The sequence below is a fragment of the Ovis aries genome, chromosome 12, assembly GCF_016772045.2.
Source record: "Ovis aries strain OAR_USU_Benz2616 breed Rambouillet chromosome 12, ARS-UI_Ramb_v3.0, whole genome shotgun sequence".
Taxonomy (NCBI): Eukaryota; Metazoa; Chordata; class Mammalia; order Artiodactyla; family Bovidae; genus Ovis; species Ovis aries.
In genome coordinates, this window is record NC_056065.1 from 46,788,248 (window position 1) to 46,806,748 (window position 18,501).

The 18,501-nt window shown below is 53.3% G+C and overlaps 1 protein-coding gene across 4 annotated transcripts in view; it reads left to right on the plus strand.

The window, feature by feature from the left end:
* NPHP4 (nephrocystin 4) overlaps nt 1–18,501 on the plus strand; it is a 149,125-nt gene that overhangs the window by 125,079 nt on the left and 5,545 nt on the right. For 3 of the 4 annotated variants that reach the window (XM_042257350.1, XM_042257352.1, XM_027975720.3), the window contains 5 exons: nt 4,062–4,187; nt 8,701–8,912; nt 12,415–12,641; nt 12,837–13,023; nt 13,856–13,939. In XM_042257350.1, the coding sequence (XP_042113284.1) occupies nt 4,062–4,187; nt 8,701–8,912; nt 12,415–12,641; nt 12,837–13,023; nt 13,856–13,939 (836 nt within the window). The remainder of the gene's footprint in view (nt 1–4,061; nt 4,188–8,700; nt 8,913–12,414; nt 12,642–12,836; nt 13,024–13,855; nt 13,940–18,501) is intronic. The other variant, XM_042257351.1, reaches the window with a different exon arrangement.

The window sequence follows — 18,501 nt, forward strand, 5'->3', positions numbered from 1 at the left end:
CCTTTCGAGGGGACAGAGGTGGGACCAGCAGCCACCTAGACGGCACCCGGGCCTCTGTGTTCACAGCCGGGTTCAAGTGTGAGGCTGCGGATCGAGGCATGACGCCCCGATTCCCTGGGAATCTTTCTGTGGCAGAGGGTCGTCCTTGTGCTCTGTGGCTTCTCGGCGCAGATGAGCTTTTTGACACTCCTTTCATGCCAGGAGCTTCTGCTGCTTTACCCTTGTGGCTCAGACAGTAAAGAATCTGCCTGCCAATGCAGGAGACCTGGGTTTGATCCCTGGGTTGGGAAGATCCCCTGGAGAAGGGAATGGCTGCACACTCCCTTATGCTTGCCTGGAGAATGCCATGGACAGAGGAGCCTGGCAGGCTACATCCATGGGGCCATAAAAAGTCGGACACACTGAGCAGACCAACACTTCCTTTTCATCATTTAGAGATCTCAGAATTTTTTATCCTGGGATCCTGCTTGTGCGTGTGACCACTGTATCTAAGGCCTCCTGAGGGACCAGGGGCTGCCCTGACCCCTGGCTGCACAGTCAAGTACTGGTGCTCTCGGGTGTCAGTAATGCCTAACGCAGCTCCTGACATCACTCAGGGTTATGGGAGCACCGGCTGCTGTGGACTTTGATGGATGACCTGGGTTTGGGGTCAAACAGTGTGATCACTCTGCATAGGGGAAGGCAGGGCGGCTGCCCAGCTGCTTTGGGAGCCCTGCAGATTTGAGGGTGTCTTGGCATCAGATGTAGTTTGCCAGGACTGCATCTGAGTGTGTGGTGGCTGGGTAGGTGATGGAGGCAGCTCCTGTCACAAGAGGGGAGGCAGGAAGGCCTCCGGGAGCCGAGATTCCCAGAAAATGCTACCCACTCCAGTATTCTTGCCTGGGAAATCCCATGGACAGAGCAGCCTGGCGGGCTACAGTCCATGGGGTTGCAGAGTCAGACTCGACTGAGAGACCAGCACACACTGCTCCATAGCCATGTGTTGGTCGCCAGCTGTAACTTCCTGTCTCATGGAAGGGGACAAAAACCTCAGCAATTTCAGGTCGCAGATTGTGCCCTGATGAGACGTGGCACCTTCACCCCATGTGGTCCTGGAGCAGGTGTGCAAATGTAAATCCAGTTTCTCAAGATTACTATCCCTTTCTAAACAAGGGCTTTTCAGGTGGCGCTAGTGGTAAAGAACCCATCTGCCAATGCAGGAGACATAAGAGACAGGTTCAGTCCCTGGGTCGGGAAGATCCCCTGCAGAGAGGCATGGCCATCCTCTCCAGTATTCCTGCCTGGAGAGCCCGTGAACAGAGGAGCCTGGAGAGTTGCAGTCCATAGGGTCGCAAAGAGCTGGATACAACGGAAGTGACTTAGCACCAGCACGAGAGCATGTTTCTAAACAAACCGACGCTCCAAATACAAATACAGTGGGAGGAAGTGATCAGGAAGCCCAGGACGGCCCTCGTCTGTGGGGTAGGTAACCACTGTGCTGTTGGGTCTCACGCTGTGGTGATGGTCGGTCCTCCTGAGAGCCGGAGCTCCAAGGACACTGTCCCCTGCCCCCACGAGCTAGTGGAGCAGATTTGGGCTTTGCTGCAGTTCCCTGGGTTTCTGTGGGTCTCAGTGGAGCTATTATCAGGCTCACAACATGCCTGCCTCCTTTCAGCTGGATCCGGGTGGACCACAGGCTTCCGTGCCCACGACCCAGGGACCCACTTGCTGCAGGATTAAGGTGGTGGAGAAGGCCACGGCAGTGCGCCCTCAAGGACACTGCTGGTTCTCCCTTATAATGTTTGCCCTTGACCCAGCACAGCCGTGGGAGGACTCAGGAAGTAATTGCTACACTGGCCAGTCTGAGAGCTTGTCTGGCCTCAGAATTCCGTCATCTTGGACGTCAGGGGATGAAGCCGACCTCAGGTGTGAGAGCTCCTCTGAGTTAGGAGGGGTCGATACCAGGTTCCTTTCTCAGGGAGGAGGTTCATGATCCTAGGATGGTAGCTGCTGTCAGGTCAAAAATAGGTCCCATGGAGACGAGAACAATGCTCAGCGGCTTCAGTTTGCAGCGGAAGATGGAAGACCCCTGGGAAGGGTGTGGGGGCAGCTGCAGGGGATGAGAGTGACCATAGGGCGGCTTCCTGGTGGTTTCCGGAGCAACAACAGAACAGTTCTGACCGCGGACGCTGTGGGGCTGCCGCTGCCCCCAGGGGCTCTGGACCATGGGCTCCCACACCTGCCCGTGCGGCCGATTCCCCGGGAGGATGTGGAAGAAGCAGAACCTCCAGTTTGCCAGGACTGCATCTGAGTGTGTGGTGGCTGGGTAGGTGATGGAGGCAGCTCCCGTCACAAGAGGGGAGGCAGGAAGGCCTCGGGGAGCCGAGATTCCCAGAAAATGCTCAAGAGGACCAGAATGAAAGCTCGCCGAGAGCAGGGCTCTCTCACTGCATCACCAGCCTTTAAACCTTGTCGCGTGAATTGCTCCTTGATTGACCAGAGGTGATTTCTGTCTGTCATTTTAATTTTTGGCCCTTCCACATGGCATGAAGGTTCTTAGCTTCCCAACCAGGAATTGGACGCTGTGCCCTCTGTCATGGAGCTTGGCGCCTTAACCACCAGGGAGGTCCCTTGGTTTTTCATTTCTGAATCTGGCCTTTCCCGTGCCCACAGCAGGCCTTTGTCCTCATTCATCTTTTGGGGGGATGGTCTGCTGTCGCACTGACGTGTTTGGGGTCTCCAGCTATAGTTCCAGGGTCTGCTGCTGTTCCTTGGGGTTGAGGGTGGCAGCCCCCCTCTGGAGCAGTGCAGGGACCTTGACCTCCCTTGGAAGGATGGCTACCCTCTTTCCAGCCTTGGCTGAAAACAGCCCAGAGAGAGTTCCCGTCAGGTTGCTGGAGACATACACCCCACCTTTGTCCCTGAGAGGATGAGCTGACACCTGCAGGTGGTTGGGCGTGCTGATGCTCGGGCCCTGGGCTTGCCGTGAACAGCAGCCTCCTGGCAGCATGTAGACTTGCAGAGGTGGGGCTGAAGGGGGCTGCTGAGCTGAGCAGGAGCATCACCCCCTCCCCTGGGTCCCATCCAGTCCCCTTCTAACCCCTCCCAGAAAGACCGCCGGACACCCCAGACTGCCGGTGTTCAGCTCCCAGCTGGAATCAGAGAGATGAGTAGCGTGTCTTGTGTTTGGTGGTTGTTTCCAGATCTGACAGCTGAGCTCTGTCTGCCTCACCCCGAGGGGTGTCAGGTCCACGCAGAGAGGTGGTGGTCCCAAGGACAGGGCCCATCTACCCAGGCGAAGCATGTCTGTGGCAAACACTTGTCATCCCTGGGACCAGACGACACTGGAAATAGTGAAGCCTGCCCCGGTTCAGCTGGAGGGAAGTAGGGCTGGGCCTTGGGACACGCTGTCCCTTGAAGCCACTTTGTCCCCTCCAGAGCTCTTTCAGCAAACAGCCCCCAAGCCCCGCATGGAGACCCCGCATGGGATCTCCTCTCCTCTACCCCCAGGGGCCCTGTGTGGGGGCTCCTCTCTACTCTGGTGGCCCTGCATGGAGGCTTCTCTCTCATCCAAGGGCCCTCTATTGAGGCTCCTTCACCCCTCCCCCAGGGGCCTTGTGTGGGTCTCCTCTCTCCCCGGGGGCGGGGTACCACATGGAGACTCCTCCCCACCAGGAGTTTTTGGGCACAGATGTTTGCAGAAGGGTGCAAAGGCCTTCCTGCAGCAGCGTGACACTCGAAGGCTGACGACAGAGTCTGTGACCATCCCAGAGCACGAGGCTGGGCTTTCGGGGACCTGCCTCGAGGGTCCTGAGCCCCAGCTCCTCTCTGGAGAGCAGATGGCTGCTCAGGGAAGGAGAGGAGGCGTGGACCTGGAGAGCAGGGAAAACAGGCCTCTGCTGGCCACCCACCATCACTGTTGCAAAACAAATTCAGGCCAAGAGTGGAATGTGGGGATGTTGGTGGGTCAGTGGGTGTTTGAAGCCAGATCTCCTTATCAGGGGTGTATGTGTGTTATCAGACTCTTTTCTGATATTAATGTCCTGTGCGGGGTGGTGTGTGTTGGGGGTGTTTTCATACAGGTCACTTGTGTGAACAGAGAGTGAGGAGTCCCAGTTCCCTGCCACCTTCCAGGTCGAGGGTCATCTCAAATGATGGAGTCAGCAACTTCATGGGAGGCAGCCTCCTGACACCTGGGGGCCCCAGATGTGAGTGGAGAGGGCAAGGAACGTGGGTGGGAGGGGAGGGTTGTGCTTTGTGTGATGGGCCAAGGGGTGGGATGGAGTGAGGGAAGGGAGGCTCTGTGTGTGTGTGTGTGAATGCGTGTGCAGGTAAACACGTGTGAGGCTGTGTGGTGCCCGCTGTCCTGAATTTGGGGGTGGACTTGTGGCTCAGTGTCTGGCTCAGTGACCTGCAGGCCATGTTGAGTCACCATGCCCATCCACCCTGCCCTCTCCAGATGGTGGAAGCCACTGTTATTCTTCGGAGTTCATAGTCCTGTGAGTGATGTTTGTTTTTAGGCAGCTGCTGCTTTGTTGGGGAAGAGGAAAGGGAGAAAGGTCAGGATAAACAGAGACTGATTTTTAAAACTAGTTAGAAACTCCTCATGTCGGAAGGAGAAGAATAAACCAGTTAGGAAAACTTGGGTGATAAAGACCTGGGCTTGCTGAAAATCTTGCATAACTGGGAAGATTTTCTGTCAAATGGCCCACAGACCTAAATGTCAAATACTGTCCTTGGAATGAAAAGTGCAAGGTGTCCTTAGAAAAGCACCCCCCAAATGTTGTGGGTCATCTCATGTGAATCCAAAACCACCATGAGCTTCTTGTGTTGATGGCCCTTGATGTTGCTGGCCTTGAATCTGTGCCCCAGGTGGGAAGTCAGAGCTGAGGGGCTCAGGAGAAGGAGGCCTCCAGAATCCCACAAGTCTCCTGGAACTTCAGCCCAAACTTTGTGGGTCGTCCTCGTTCTTCCCAGGAGAGGGGCCTGTGTACATTCAGTTGCTCTAGGGGGTCCACACTGCATGAATCAGGCAACTCATTTCAGTGTCAGAGAAGCTGAGGCAGAGAGGTCAGGTGATTTGGCCAGTGGCGTGGTTGGGGTTGTGAACTGGGACAAGAGTCTGGATTCCTTGCTTTGGGTCTAGTGCTTCTCTACCCCTAGTTGGTCTCTCTGCCCACCCAGAGGATGGATGGAGAGCTGGCTGATGGAGCAGGAAGTCCCCATCTCTGGGAACCAGTGGGAGTTCAGTTCAGTTCAGTCGCTCAGTCAAGTCCAACTCTTCAGGACCCCATGGATTCCAGCAGGTCAGGCCTCCCTGTCTATCATCAGCTCCCGGAGCTTGCACAAACTCAAGTCCATCGAGTCGGTTATGCCATCTAACCATCTCATCCTCTGTTGTCCCCTTGTCCTGCCTTCAATCTTTCCCAGCATCAGAGTTTTTTCCATTGAGTCAGTTCTTTGCATCAGGTGGCCCAAGTATTGGAGTTTTAGCTTCAGCATCAGCTCTTTCAGTGAATATTCAGGACTGATTTCCTTTAGGATTGGCTGGTTGGATGTCCTTGAAGTCCAAGGGGCTCTCAAGAGTCTTCTCCAACACCATAGTTCAAAAGCATCAATTCTTTGGCCCTCAGCCTTTTTTATGGCCCAACTCTCACATCGGTATATGACTACTGGAAAAATTATAGCTTTGACTAGATGGACCTTTGTTGGCAAAGTAATGTCTCTGTTTTTTAATATGCTGTCTAGGTTGGTCATAGCTATTCTTCCAAGGAGCAAGCGTCTTTTAATTTCATGGCTGCAGTCACCATATTCAGTGATTTTGGAGCCCAGGAAAATAGTCTCTCACTGTTTCCATTGTCTCCCCATCTATTTGTCATGAAGTGGTGGGACCAGATGCCATGATCTTAGTTTTCTGAATGTTGAGTATTAAGGCAATTTTTTCACTCTCCTCTTTCACTTTCATCAAGAGGCTTTTCAGTTCCTCTTCACTTTCTGCCGTAAGGGTGGTGGTATTTGCATATCTGAGGTTATTGATATTTCTCTTGGCAGTTTTTATTCCAGCTTGTGCTTTATCCAGCCTGGCATTTCACATGATGTACTCTACATAGAAGTTAAATAAGCAGGGTGACAATATACAGCCTTGATGTACTTCTTTCGTACTTTGGAACCAGTCTGTTATTCCATGTCCGGTTCTAACTGTTGCTTCTTGACCTGCATACACATTTCAGGAGGTGGATCAGGTGGTCTGGTATTCTCATCTCTTTAAGAGTTTTCTGCAGTTCGTTGTGATCCACGCAGTCAAAGGCTTTGGCGTAGTCAATAAAGCAGAAGTAGATGTTTTTCTGGAATTCTCTTGCTTTTTCGCTGATCCAGCAGATGCTGGCAGTTTGATCTCTGGTTCCTCTGCCTTTTCTAAATCCAGCTTGAACATCAGGAAGTTCACAGTTCACAAACTGTTGAAGCCTCGCTTGGAGAATTTTGAGCATTAGTTTGCTAGCCTGTGAGATGAGTGCAATTGTGCGGTAGTTTGAACATTCTTTGGCATTGCCTTTCTTTGGGATTGGGATGAAAACCGACCTTTTCCAGTCTTGTGGCCACTGCTGAGTTTCCCAAATTTGTTTGCATATTGAGTGCATCGCTTTCACAGCATCATCTTTTAGGATTTTAAGTAGCTCAATTGGAATTCTGTCACCTCCACTAGCTTTGTTCATAGTGATGCTTTCTAAGGTCCACTTGACTTCGCATTCCAGGATGTCTGGCTCTAGGCGAGTGATCACACCATCCTGGTTATCTGGGTTATGAAGACCTTTTTTGTATAGTTCTGTGTATTCTTGCCACCTTTCTTAATATCTTCAGTTTCTGTTAGGTGCATCCAGTTTCTGTTAGGTGCATCCTGTTTCTGTCCTTTATTGAGCCCATTTTTGCATGAAATGTTCCCTTGGTATCTTTAATTTTCTTGAGGAGATCCCTAGTCTTTCCCATTCTACTGTTTTCCTCTAGTTGTTTGCATTGATCACTGAGGAAGGCTTTCTTATCTCTCCTTGCTGTTGTTTGGGACTCTGTATTCAGATGGGTATATCTCTCCTTTTCTCCTTTGCCTTTCTCTTCTCTTCTTTTCTCAGCTATTTGTAAGGCCTCCTCAGACAACCATTTTGCCTTTTTGCATGAGCAGTATGAAGCCAAAAAAGGTGGGAGTGGGTTTGTAAAACCCATGGCAAGGGCCTGGCAGGTCAGGGGTTCCTCAGGGCAGTGCGGGGAGTTACAACAGTGAGGATTTGTTGAGGGACTGAGAGCCTCTAGGGTCATTCGTCTTCCGATCCCTATTTTGATCAAAACCAGAGGGTAGGGATGCTCCACCAGAAGCTGTGTCTCCACCCTCCAGCAAAGTTCTGGAGGCAGGAAGTTGTGCCGAGCTCTACAAGGCGCTTCCTGACTTCAGCACAGCAGTGTGGTCCCGCATGGTCACGCTGGAATTTCATTTCTGGTTTCATTGGAACCGGGAAAGTCATTTGTCAAGATGATGCAGTCTGAACACACTAGCTGGTCGATCACCCCCAGCCTTGCTTGTCTTCCACTCTTGCCCCTCCTTGTGGGACTGCGGGCCTTGGGCTTCTTGAGCCTGATCCAGATGGAAGCTCCCATCGCCGTGGAGCTGGACCCCAGACACGGTCACGTGCTCTTTTGGAGTGACAGTGTGAGACATCTGCACCATCTCATGGCACCCGGAACCTGGAAACAGCGCTTGTCTCTGTTGAGGGGGGATGTGGAGCACTGCAGCAGGAGGTGGAGACACACGAGGACGGGGAGTGGGTGCCCGGCCAGCGGAGTTCAGGCTCGGGGTTACATCCTGTGGTTCTGGGGGTGCCTGGAGGAAGTACCCAGCTCCAGGTCGGGGGCTCCCTCCCACCCGCTCACCTGTGCCTGGTTTCGTGATTGCTCAGGAGTCTGTGTCAGCTTGTGACGTGGCTCGTGCACATGTCACAGGAGCACCACGGATGGGAGGAAGGCAGTGCAGTGCTCCTGCCTGCTGGGGCCTGGCCTGCCTGTGCAGCTTCTGTTTGTCAGCTGCACCACTTTCCTTTGGGTCCAGGGTTCCAGTAGAACCCCCAGGGGAGACGGTGCTTGGGGAAGTAGGTGCAGAGCAGTGGGCTTGGGATGCAAGCCAGGGTGGTCCAGTCTTCACCCACCCTGGCCATCCAGGGGCCTCAGGCTGAGGGACAGGACTCATCAGAGCTCCCGATTCCTGATCTGAACTTAGGGCTTGTGACACCCCCACCCAGGTGAGTTTGAGGACCTGCCGGGACTGTGTGCCTGAGTTCAGAGTGGTGCTGTGTGTTGAGGTTGCTCGCTGGAGGGGCTGGGGGTGAGCAGGGTCACGGGCCTGGGTGAGGGGTGTCTCAGGCCCTGGGGCATCCTGAGGGCGTGAGCCTCTGCAACACTGAGCTTTTCCCTAGACGATCACCTAGCGGGGGATTCATACGTTTGCGTCCTGGGACCGAGACCGAATCCCCTCTATGTGAGAGGCTGGAGAAGGGAAGGATGCTGAGCAGGGCAGGATGCACCATTTCTACCTGTGTCAGTACCCCAGGGTTCACGAGAAGCTGGGGGCTTTCTGGGCTCCCTCGCTGGGTGATGTGCTCTGGTAGGCATGGAGCCCTGGCTGTTTAGAGAGCGTAAACTCTGCCCTTTAACCTCTGAGCCTCTCTTTGAACCTTCCAGCAGTGAAAAATGTGGTCCAAGCCCAGAAGCTGGCCGATGTGGACAGCGAACTGGCCGCCCTGCTCTTCACACCCCCGAGACCGGGGGCCCGGGGGCCCCAGGGCATCGGTCAAGAGGGGGATGCTGTCCGCAGGCGCAAGCTGGAGCGCATGAGGGCCGTGCGACTGCAGGAGTGTGGATCGGAGCCGGGCCGCCACGGGCGGGGTGCGCTGGTGAGGCTGGGTCCTGGGTCCCTGAGCAGGAGTGGGAGGGTTCACTGGAACATTGCAGGAGCCACCCTGTCCCTTCTGCGTCCTCGTTACAGAACATGAGAGACTCGACTTCTCAGCCATCAGGGGAGGTTTTCAAGCCAGAATTATGGCGGTGCTTTGAATAAAAACCAATTCCTGGGCTCCATTCCAGTAAATTGCTGGTGCGGGGTAGGATCCTTGGAGCCTAAACTTTTAAAACAGCTCCAAGAGGTATTCTGAGGGTTCCCCAGGTTTGGGGAGCAAAGTCATGAGGACTTTATATCACAGGTATCAGAGCAACTGTGATGATCAGAATTCCCACTTTGGACTAAAAATCTAAGTAAGACCTTGTAGTATTTTGCAGCTAAGAAACAGAAGATGGTTGTACTTTATGAGTTTATGGGATGAGGAGCCCACAGAAGTCCTAGGGGCCTCTACATCAAGGCAGATGGGTGTCTGAACAGATGGCAACCTTCTCCAACCAGGCCTGTGCCCATGGCCTGTTGGACACAGAGTTTCCGTGCTTGGCCCTCACTTGGTGCCCACAGGTGGGCAAGGAACCGGCCTGAGTTGGTGGGGGGAGAAAGGGCGTGGAGCGCAGCAGGAGGGGATGTGAGAGGGGACATGGCCGGGTGGGGCCCAGACAGCCAGTAGACCATGGGAGCTGAGCGCGGTAGCGTCTTGCTGCCGTGAAGCAGAGCTATGGCTGTGAGGATGCCTCGAGGGGAGGCTGTCCCAGGGCTGGGCTGGGGACAGGCCTCCTTCTGGGCCACAGGCCACTCCATCCATTGCCTCCTGTGTGGCCTCTGAGGGCCGATCAGCTGCTCCCTGGGGATGCCAGGGGTCCCGACCTCTGGGTGGCTGGCCACACGCACAGCAGGTCCTCTGCCCAACAACTGCCAGTGCTGTTGTTACCAACATCACTGTTACGATTGATTTGGCTGGTTTCCTCTTATTTGATATGTTCTGATAGAGAAAATCAACAGCTCAGAACCTTTGTTTTGAATACAGCAGTAAATTTAGAAGTAACTGGATTTCCAAATACAAGAAAATTTTCCTCTAAATTGTGATGATTTCCTGGGTTCATAGCCCTGGAGAATTTTGAGGTGAAAGTAACCTGATTTATCAAATATACGGTAGTCTCTCTCCCTTCCAGAGCTTTCTGGAAAGATTCCCATCTTTGAAGCAGAGATGGAAGTTCTGTGAAGTCACTGGGTCCTTGGGAAGAGTCAGCAGGCACCGTGTCCTGGCTGACCCTGCACATGTGTAGCTCATGGAACTGTGTGGTTCCATGGACCCCAGGAGCTGGGGGTCATGTGAGAACAGTCAGGAGACAGCTAGGGGTGCAGCTTTCTTTCCCTGATGATCAGACTCAAGGCTGAGGGTCTCTGGCTTCTGGGGGGAGGTGGTTGGCCTGGGGCCAGGAGTGCAGAGTCAGAACCTCTGTGGGCCCTGGGGCAGCCACAGCTTCCATGTGAGGGGCACTCGGCTTACCCTGTGCCCAGTGCCCAGGTCAGCGGCTGCCCTAGTGACTGCTGTTGCTGCCTCCCCTGGCGCCTCAGGATTGCCCCTCACACTAGCAAATTGGTGGCACTAGTCCCATGTTCTGTGTTGTCAGACCACTCCAAGTGCCACGGAAGAGAGGGCTTTACTTTCCAGAAATGCCAGCACTTGGTTCATGAGTGTCCCTGCGCTGGTGGGTGATGTGCCCACCCCTGGACCAGTCTTGGGGCTGCAGTACCAACTGCTGCCTCTGGGAGTCAGAGGGGTCCGATATATGTCATCACCTTTGCCTGCGTGGGTTCTGAATTAAGAAATAAGACAGAACTATGGCAGAAAAAGACCAAGACATCACCTCTGTTTTACTGATGGCTCTCGGCATACCTGATGACTCAGATGGTAAACAATCTGCCTGCAGCATAGGAGACCCAGGCTCAATCCCTGGATCAGGAATATCCCCTGGAGAAGGAAATGGCACCCTAGAGAGAGGGATCTACTCCAATATTCTTGCCTGGAGAATTCCGTGGACAGAGGAGCCCGTGGGCTACAGTCCATGGGGTCGCAAAAATTTGGACACGACTGAGTGACTAACACTTTCACTCTTCACTTCTCTGGTTATAAAGGTGATACTAGAGGACTGGCTCGTGTGTGTTACAAGACTGAGCTGGGTTAACAGTCTGGGTGGTGCCAGGCAGCTGCAGGTGGGGCCAGACCCTTCAGGCGGGTCCATCCTTTCCAGCCTTTCCCCCTGGCCTGGTGCAGTGTGGGCACGTTATGCCCTGGGCCAAACTGCCTCTGTCTGTGGCTTTACCCACCTGGCCTGCAGTGAACTGAGGAGTGGCTGTCGCTGTGCTCATCTGGGTGGTCAGTCTGAAGATGGGGCAGCCCTGTGCCCATCTTCACAGGGCCTGTCCCCCAGAGCCCTCATCCTGGGGCCTCTAACTGGTGGGCAGTACAGGCTGTGTCCCCTCCACTCTATCTCAAGCCCAGGTTGAAAAGCCCAGCTCTGTTTGTTTCTCACCCTGAATTAGGTCTGGCTGTGGTATCCAGCCCAGCCTGGCAGAAGTTCCATTGCATAGAGAAGCTCTGATCATAAAATGCCCACGTAGGGAGGTCTCAAGTATCAAGTACCCTTCCTCTTTTCAAATCCCCTGGGAGAAACAAGGCTCAGCTTCAATCTCCTTCTGGGGAAAGGCCAGAGTGTTGGCTATGGGAAAGTCCATATCCAAACTAATTTAAGTCAGAAGTCAAATTTGGTCCTTGCCTTCTGCGTCAGAGTCTGAAGGCATTCAGCTGTCCGGGCTTCTCGGTGTTTGGAGCCCCTCGCGGCCTCCCCAGCACATGGTGTTTCCCCAGGTCCTGGCCTTGAGGTCTGATGGGCCTTACTCTTCACTACAAGGTGCCCAAGAAAAATAAGCCCACCTCCAGCCTCTAACACACCTGGGGTGGCCAAACCCATGGAAATATGAAGCATTTGAAGAAGGAGGTGGACGAAGGCAGCGTGCCTGGGTCTGGACCGTGACCCAGCTGGCGGTCAGTCAGGCCTGGCCGCAGCCCCCACTGGCGACTCCGCTTGCCGACAGGGCCCCTGCTGCCGCTGCTGCAGACCTGGCCGGGGAGCCGGTCTCATGTCTTAGTTTCGGGGCGATTCTCTCCTCTTTCATTGGCGACTTCTGCTTTTAGTTTCTCACTGCGCCCAGGTGGGTGGTGGTGGTCTCAGGGGGCGTGTGGGCAGACCTCACCTCCCGTGGGTACATCACCTGTGGGCAGAGGGAACCAGGGCTGCTGCAGGCAGGCAGCCCCATTCTCTGTCCCCTGGGGCTGGAGGTGGCCAGTCCCACCTGACCCCCGAGTCCAAGAAGGGGGCGGTGTCGATTCCAAAGGAGTCTGGCATTTGGGGTGGAGAAAGGGAGGTGGCCAGAAAACAGCCCTCGAGCCGCGTCGAGCCTCGGGACCACGGCCCCCTTGGCCCCTGTGTCTGCAGGCCCAGCAGAGCCTCCATGCCCAGCACGCCCGAGACCTGCAGGTCATTGCTGCCTACCGTGAGCGCACGAAGGCAGAGAGCATCGCCAGCGCGCTGAGCACGGCCATAACCACGCAGCACACCATCCACGCCACGCTGGGCGCTGCCGAGTTCTTCGAATTCGCCCTGAGGAACCCCCACAACGCGCAGCACACGGTGACCATCGAGATAGACAACCCCGAGCTCAGGTGGGATTGCAGGCGCCCTGTGAGGCTCCCAGCCTTTACCCTCAGCTCGAACTGAAAGCTGAGCTGGTGTTGCCCTTGAGGGTCCTGGCTGCCGGGTCTGAGTGGGCGGGGGCATCTACCCCTACCAACCCATCCCCCCACCACTGGGACTGACCGGAAGGACATTGTGCCCAGCGCTGTCTCCCCTCCCTCCAGTCTCATCCTGGATGGTCAGGAGTGGCGGTACTTCAAGGACGTGGCTGACTTGCACACGCCGCTGGAGGAGGACATGTTCCACCTGCGGGGCAGCCTGCCCCCCCAACTCTTCCTGAGACCTCGGGAGACTGCCCATATCCCCTTCAAGTTCCAGACTTTCTCTGTGGGCCCATGGGCCTCGGCACAGGTGAGGAAGGCCAGTCTTCTTGTGCAAAGGGGCTGGCCGGGCACCTGGGAAAGCCTACTTGCCAAGTCGTGTGGGAGGTGGGGGCCTCGTCCCATGTGGTGAGACGGTTAGCCCTTGGCTGTCGCTGTCTCACCTGCGCCCACCCCCACCCACCCATACCCAGCACCTGCGCTGTGATTCCAGCGGCCCTGACAGGGCACTCAGCACTCAGGAAAGCTGGACCGCCTCCTCTTCATCCTCTTTACTAATTTGATAGAAGAGCCTTTCTTAAATCTCAGAGGAGCCAACGGGTTGAAACTTCCTAGGGTTTTCTGCTCTCTGCTCACTGCTGCTTGCTCCTTGACACGAACTGCAGACACCTGGGGGTTTCTTGTCAGGGTGGGAGCAGAGTGCATACTGTGATGGGCTGGGTACAGCGGGCGTGTTCCATCCTGACCCCGTGAGGTCGGCTCTGCAAGGGAGTGCTCACCACTGAGACAGGCGTGAGGGGCTCACAGTTTTCAGTGCAGGCTCTTTGGATGCACTTTTGGGGCAAGAGGTTGTCCGGACTGTAGTGAAGGTGTCAGGCCTCTGGCTTTGAGCAGAGCTGGGTTATGGGCTCTGATCCCCCTTACAGCTCTCAGCATGCCCTGCTTCCTCTTTGGGGCATGGGGGTTGGTTAATAACAGCAGCTGCCAGGGGTGAGGTCACTGTGAGAGTAAAGGGGCCTCTGAGGCCATGGACTCAGGGTGGCAACCGTTCCTACAGGTAGAAGGTCCTACAGGTGGGAAGAAGTACCTGTCACCCTGGGCCTCTGTCTCATGACCCTGGGGGCTCACGGTTCCTCTTGCAGGCCTCTGCTGAGCTGAGATCAGAGAAGGACACGGATGCTGGATCACCCTGTAAGTCCAGCACGATGCCCACCAAACATGCCAAGGTAAGGGGCAGAGGACAGTAGGCCTCCCGTCTAGATGGTCTGAGGTCTGGCGGTGCTGGCCAGGGGTCCTCTGAGTGGAGGGTGAAAGGTGTCATGGGTTCTGTGGTTTGTTTCTCAGGCCCCCGTGCCCTTCTCTGCACCTCCTAGAGGGGAGAGGTCTAGGGTCGGGGTGGAGCAGGGCCCATGGAGGTGGACATTACATGTCCTAACAGGGCAGTGGGAGCTTCAGCCGGATGCTGGTGTGGCCTCTGGGCAGGGGTCTAGGATGGAAACACCTCCCTGGAGAATTGCTTAGTGGGAAGCCAGCACCCAGCCCCAGTGTCTGCTGTAGCTGGCAGCGCGTAGCCCCCATGCTCAGGGTCAGACGGGCCTTCTGACCCTGACAGAGCATCCTGTATTGTGTAGAATCAAAGTGCTGTGTGTGTATCCGTGTGTTACTTCTGGGAAGTAGGACTCGCCTGTTGTCATCTCTGGGGACGGCTTTTTGCAGGGTACACTTCTCAATCACCTACCTGCTGATATAGGATGTCCTTAGGGGAGCCTGGGTCCCTGTTGTGTTCTTTTTTAATTTTATTGGAGTATAGTTGATTTACAATGTTGTGTTAGTTTCAGATGGACAGCAAAGTGATCAGTTAGACATCTACATATATCCACTCTTTTCAGATTCTTTTCCCATATAGGTCATTATAGAGTATTGAGTTCCCTGTGCTATACAATAGGTCCTTATTAGTTATCTGGGAAACTGTTGTTTGATAGAAATTTGTTTTTGTTTTCTTTTTTTGGTAGACTAATGCCTTTTGAAAGTCACTCAGTTGTGTACGACTCTTTGCGAGCCCAGGGACTGTATAGTCCATGGATTTCTCCAGGCCCTTTTGAAGGGCTTCCCTGATAGCTCAGTTGGTAAAGAATCCACCTGCAATGCAGGAGAGCCCAATTTGATTCCTGGGTCGGGAAGATCCCCCGGAGAAGGGATAGGCTTCTTGGGCTTCCCTTGTGGCTCAGCTGGTAAAGAATCCACCTGCAATGTTGGAGACCTGGGTTCAATCCCTGGGTTGAGGGGATCCCCTGGAGAAGGGAAAGACTATGCTTTCCAGTATTCTGGCCTGGAAAATTCCATGGGGTCACAAAGAGTTGGACATGACTGAGTGGCTTTCCAAAAAAAGATGCCTTTTGAAAGTAAATGAAAGTAAAAACAAGAACACTTTTGCCCCACCCCTTACCCCGAGAACAGATTTCCAAGACTGAGAACCTGGCAGCCTTGTATCCCTGAGTCTCCCTGTTGGAGGGCAGTCCTGTGCCCATGACCTGTGACCTGGGAAAGTTTGCTGTATTTTATTTAAACACGGAGCCACAGCTTTGCCTTTGTCTAAGGAATGTGTCAACTTCTTAGTTAGGGCTATAAATGAAATCTGAGAGGCTAATTTTTCCTTAGTGAATTTGGAGTTTTAAAACAAATCCCAGACACCTTACGAGTTTACTCATAATTACTTCTGTATGTATCTCTAAACTGATAAGGACTAATTTTTTAAGCTGACTTTGTGCCATCATCACTGCCCCCAAATTAGCAGCAGATCCTCAGGATGGCCCGTTGTCCCGTCCGTGCTCGCTCATCCTTTTGCGGTTGGTCTGTGGAAGCCGGGGCCCACTGTCCTCGGCTCTCTGTCCCTGGAGTCACTGGGCGTGGGCCGGCCGCCATGGGCCAGCCTCGCTGGGCTGACTGTGGCCTCATGTGCAGAGGCCGAGGCGGCTGGCTGTTCCTGGGGCTAATGTGTCCACTACAGGCCCACTGTCCACACCCATTATTCCATCAGGTGGAAAATGGTGAGACTCCACTTCTCTCATTGTTCCTGTCCTTACTGCTTGTGATTCTTCTATAAATAAGAGCTTCCCCCGTCAGCAGTTTGGTTACCCTAAAATATATTTTATACCAGAAGGTCGGGGGAAATGTTGCATTCTTTCCCTTTGCTTATCAATTTTTAAAATAATGAGTTGTGCCCTGTTGCTGCTAAGTTGCTTCAGTCATGTCTGACTGACTCTGTGCGACCCCATAGACAGCAGCCCACCAGGCTCTGCCGTCCCTGGGATTCTCCAGGCAAGAACACTGGAGTGGGTTGCCATTTCCTTCTCCAATGCATGAATGTGAAAAGTGAAAGTGAAGTCGCTCAGTCGTGTCCAACTCTTCGCAACCCCATAGACTGCAGCCTACCAGGCTCCTCCATCCATGGGATTTTCCAGGCAAGAGTACTGGAGTGGGGTGCCATTGCCTTCTCCGAGTTGTGCCCTAGGAACCTTCAAAGATGGTCCGTTTTGGGGGAGTCTCCTTATGAACTCGTGGTTTTATCTCTGCTGTGCAGCAGGCAGTGGCCACTAAACTGTCCTCTTTCTGGCCATGGCCATCCCTTTCAAGTTAGCTCCTGTGCCTTTTTAAAAAAAATTTATTTTTTTTTGTGCCTTTTTAAAATTTTGAAATAATTTCAAACTTAGAGAACAGTTATAAGAATAGTGCAAAGAATTGCCATGTATTATTTACTCAGATTCCTAGTTGTTGACATTTTACCTCCACCTTATCATTTTGTGTCTGTATTTATCCATATACATATGTTTTTTCCTGAGCACTTTGAGAATAAGTTATGGGCAAATGCCCGGCTGCTCCTTGAAACGTAGAACTCACAGGTCCTGAAAATGAGGATACTCTACTCCACAGCCAGTTGTTGTTCAGTCACTAAGCCCTGTCCAGCGCTTCGCAACCCTGTGGACTGCAGCATGCGAGTCTCCCTTGTCCTTGATTGTCTCCTGGAGTTTGCTCAAACTCGTGTCCACTGAGCGGGTGATGCTGTCTAATCATCTTATCCTCCGCTGCCCCCTTCTCCTTTTGCCTTCAGTCTTTCCCAGTATCACAGTCTTTTTCAGTGAATTGGCTTTTTGCATCAGGTGGCCAAAATATTGGAGCTTTAGCTTCAGTGTCAGTCCTTCCAGTGAATATTCGGGGTTGATTTCCTTTGGATTGACTGGTTTGATCTCCTTGTTGTCCAAGGAATTCTCAAGAGTCTTCTCCACAATTCAAAAGTATCAATTCTTCGGTGCTCAGCCTTGGAAAATCAGAAAATTGACACTGATACAATTTCATTGTAGACCTGGATTGCATTTTACTAAATATCCCAACCCGGGACCCCTCACTCCCCCTGGGTCCCACGGTGCATCAGGTGGTCCCAGCCAGTTTTCCTCGCCTTCCGCAACCTCAGTACTTTGGATGCACAAAGGCCAGTTCTTCCACCTGCCCTCAGTCTGGTTTGTCTGGTGTTCGCGAGTCAGTGGGTTCAGGCTGTGCATCCAGGCTGGACGAGCGCAGATGGTATGCTGTGTTCTTCTCAGAGCCTCTGATCAGGAGGGACACAGTGGTGATTTGTTCTATTTCCAGTGATGTTGATTTAACTCTCTTACTTGGTTAAGATGGTGTCTGCCAGGCTCCTGCAATGTAAAATTAATTCACAAGTATTTTATAGACGATAATTAGAACTATAGTGTTTTGTCAGGAGAGACTCAGACTATGTCAATATCTTGCTCCTCATGCAGCTTGGCTGCTGGTTTTCATATCCACGGATGATTCTTTTTTTTTTTAATTGAAGTATAGTCGACTTACAGTGTTGTGCCAATCTCTGCTGTATAGCAAGTGCCTCAGTTTTACACATATAGACATTCTTTGTAAGATAATTCTTCACTGATGCTTCTTGCGTGATGGTTGGCTATCGGTGACTTTCAGATTCGATCATCCCTTCTACATTCTAAGTGACTAGGCAGAGCTTTGCCTCCCTCCACTCATTCCTGTAGTTTCTTTGTCACCATTTTGGGGCATGAATTCTTGGTTCGTTCAGCAGGTGGTCATTTGTCACTGTCTTTCTCTATTATACTGCTCAGCCACCAGGGGCTTCTGCTTTGAGCTGGCCCCTGTATCCTTTTGACAGGTCCCTGCCATTGCTGGATCTCTTCCTTAGTGCCCGGCACATGAGCTGTTCCGTCCTGAGTCATCTTAGACTTTCTGCTCCGTGTCTGGATCAGCCATTTATCTAAGGTTCCTGTTAGTGGAGAATGGTGTTTAGAAACTAAGGTCTGGTGCTGGGTGTGCTCATTATGACTGGGGTGCCCTTGCTGCTGATCCCTCTGAGCATTTCCTTGCTCTAAATAAACAGTTGGTCACTGTAGAGCTAAAAGTCCTAGAATAGCAGTGAAATTCCAGCAGGAGTGTCAGGGCGCAGCTGCCAGGAATGTGGGTACAGTGGTGGGGCTCCCCTCCCAGTGGATCATGAAGCCGGTGAGCACACACAAGGCATGGAGACAGACCTGGAGACAGATGCAGGGGGCAGTGGCTTTCAGGTGACCCTCCGGAAAGGTAGAGCCAACATGGAGTCACTTAAAGACCCGGAGGGAACGGTGAAGACAAACAAGGGGTAGTGACCATGCGTTCAGGAGGGGCTCCCTGGAGAGGGCGGCCGTGTGCTGGGGGCCCAGAGGGCGGGCAGTGTGCAGCTTGTGCCTGTCTCACACCCACGTGGCCTCATGGGCGG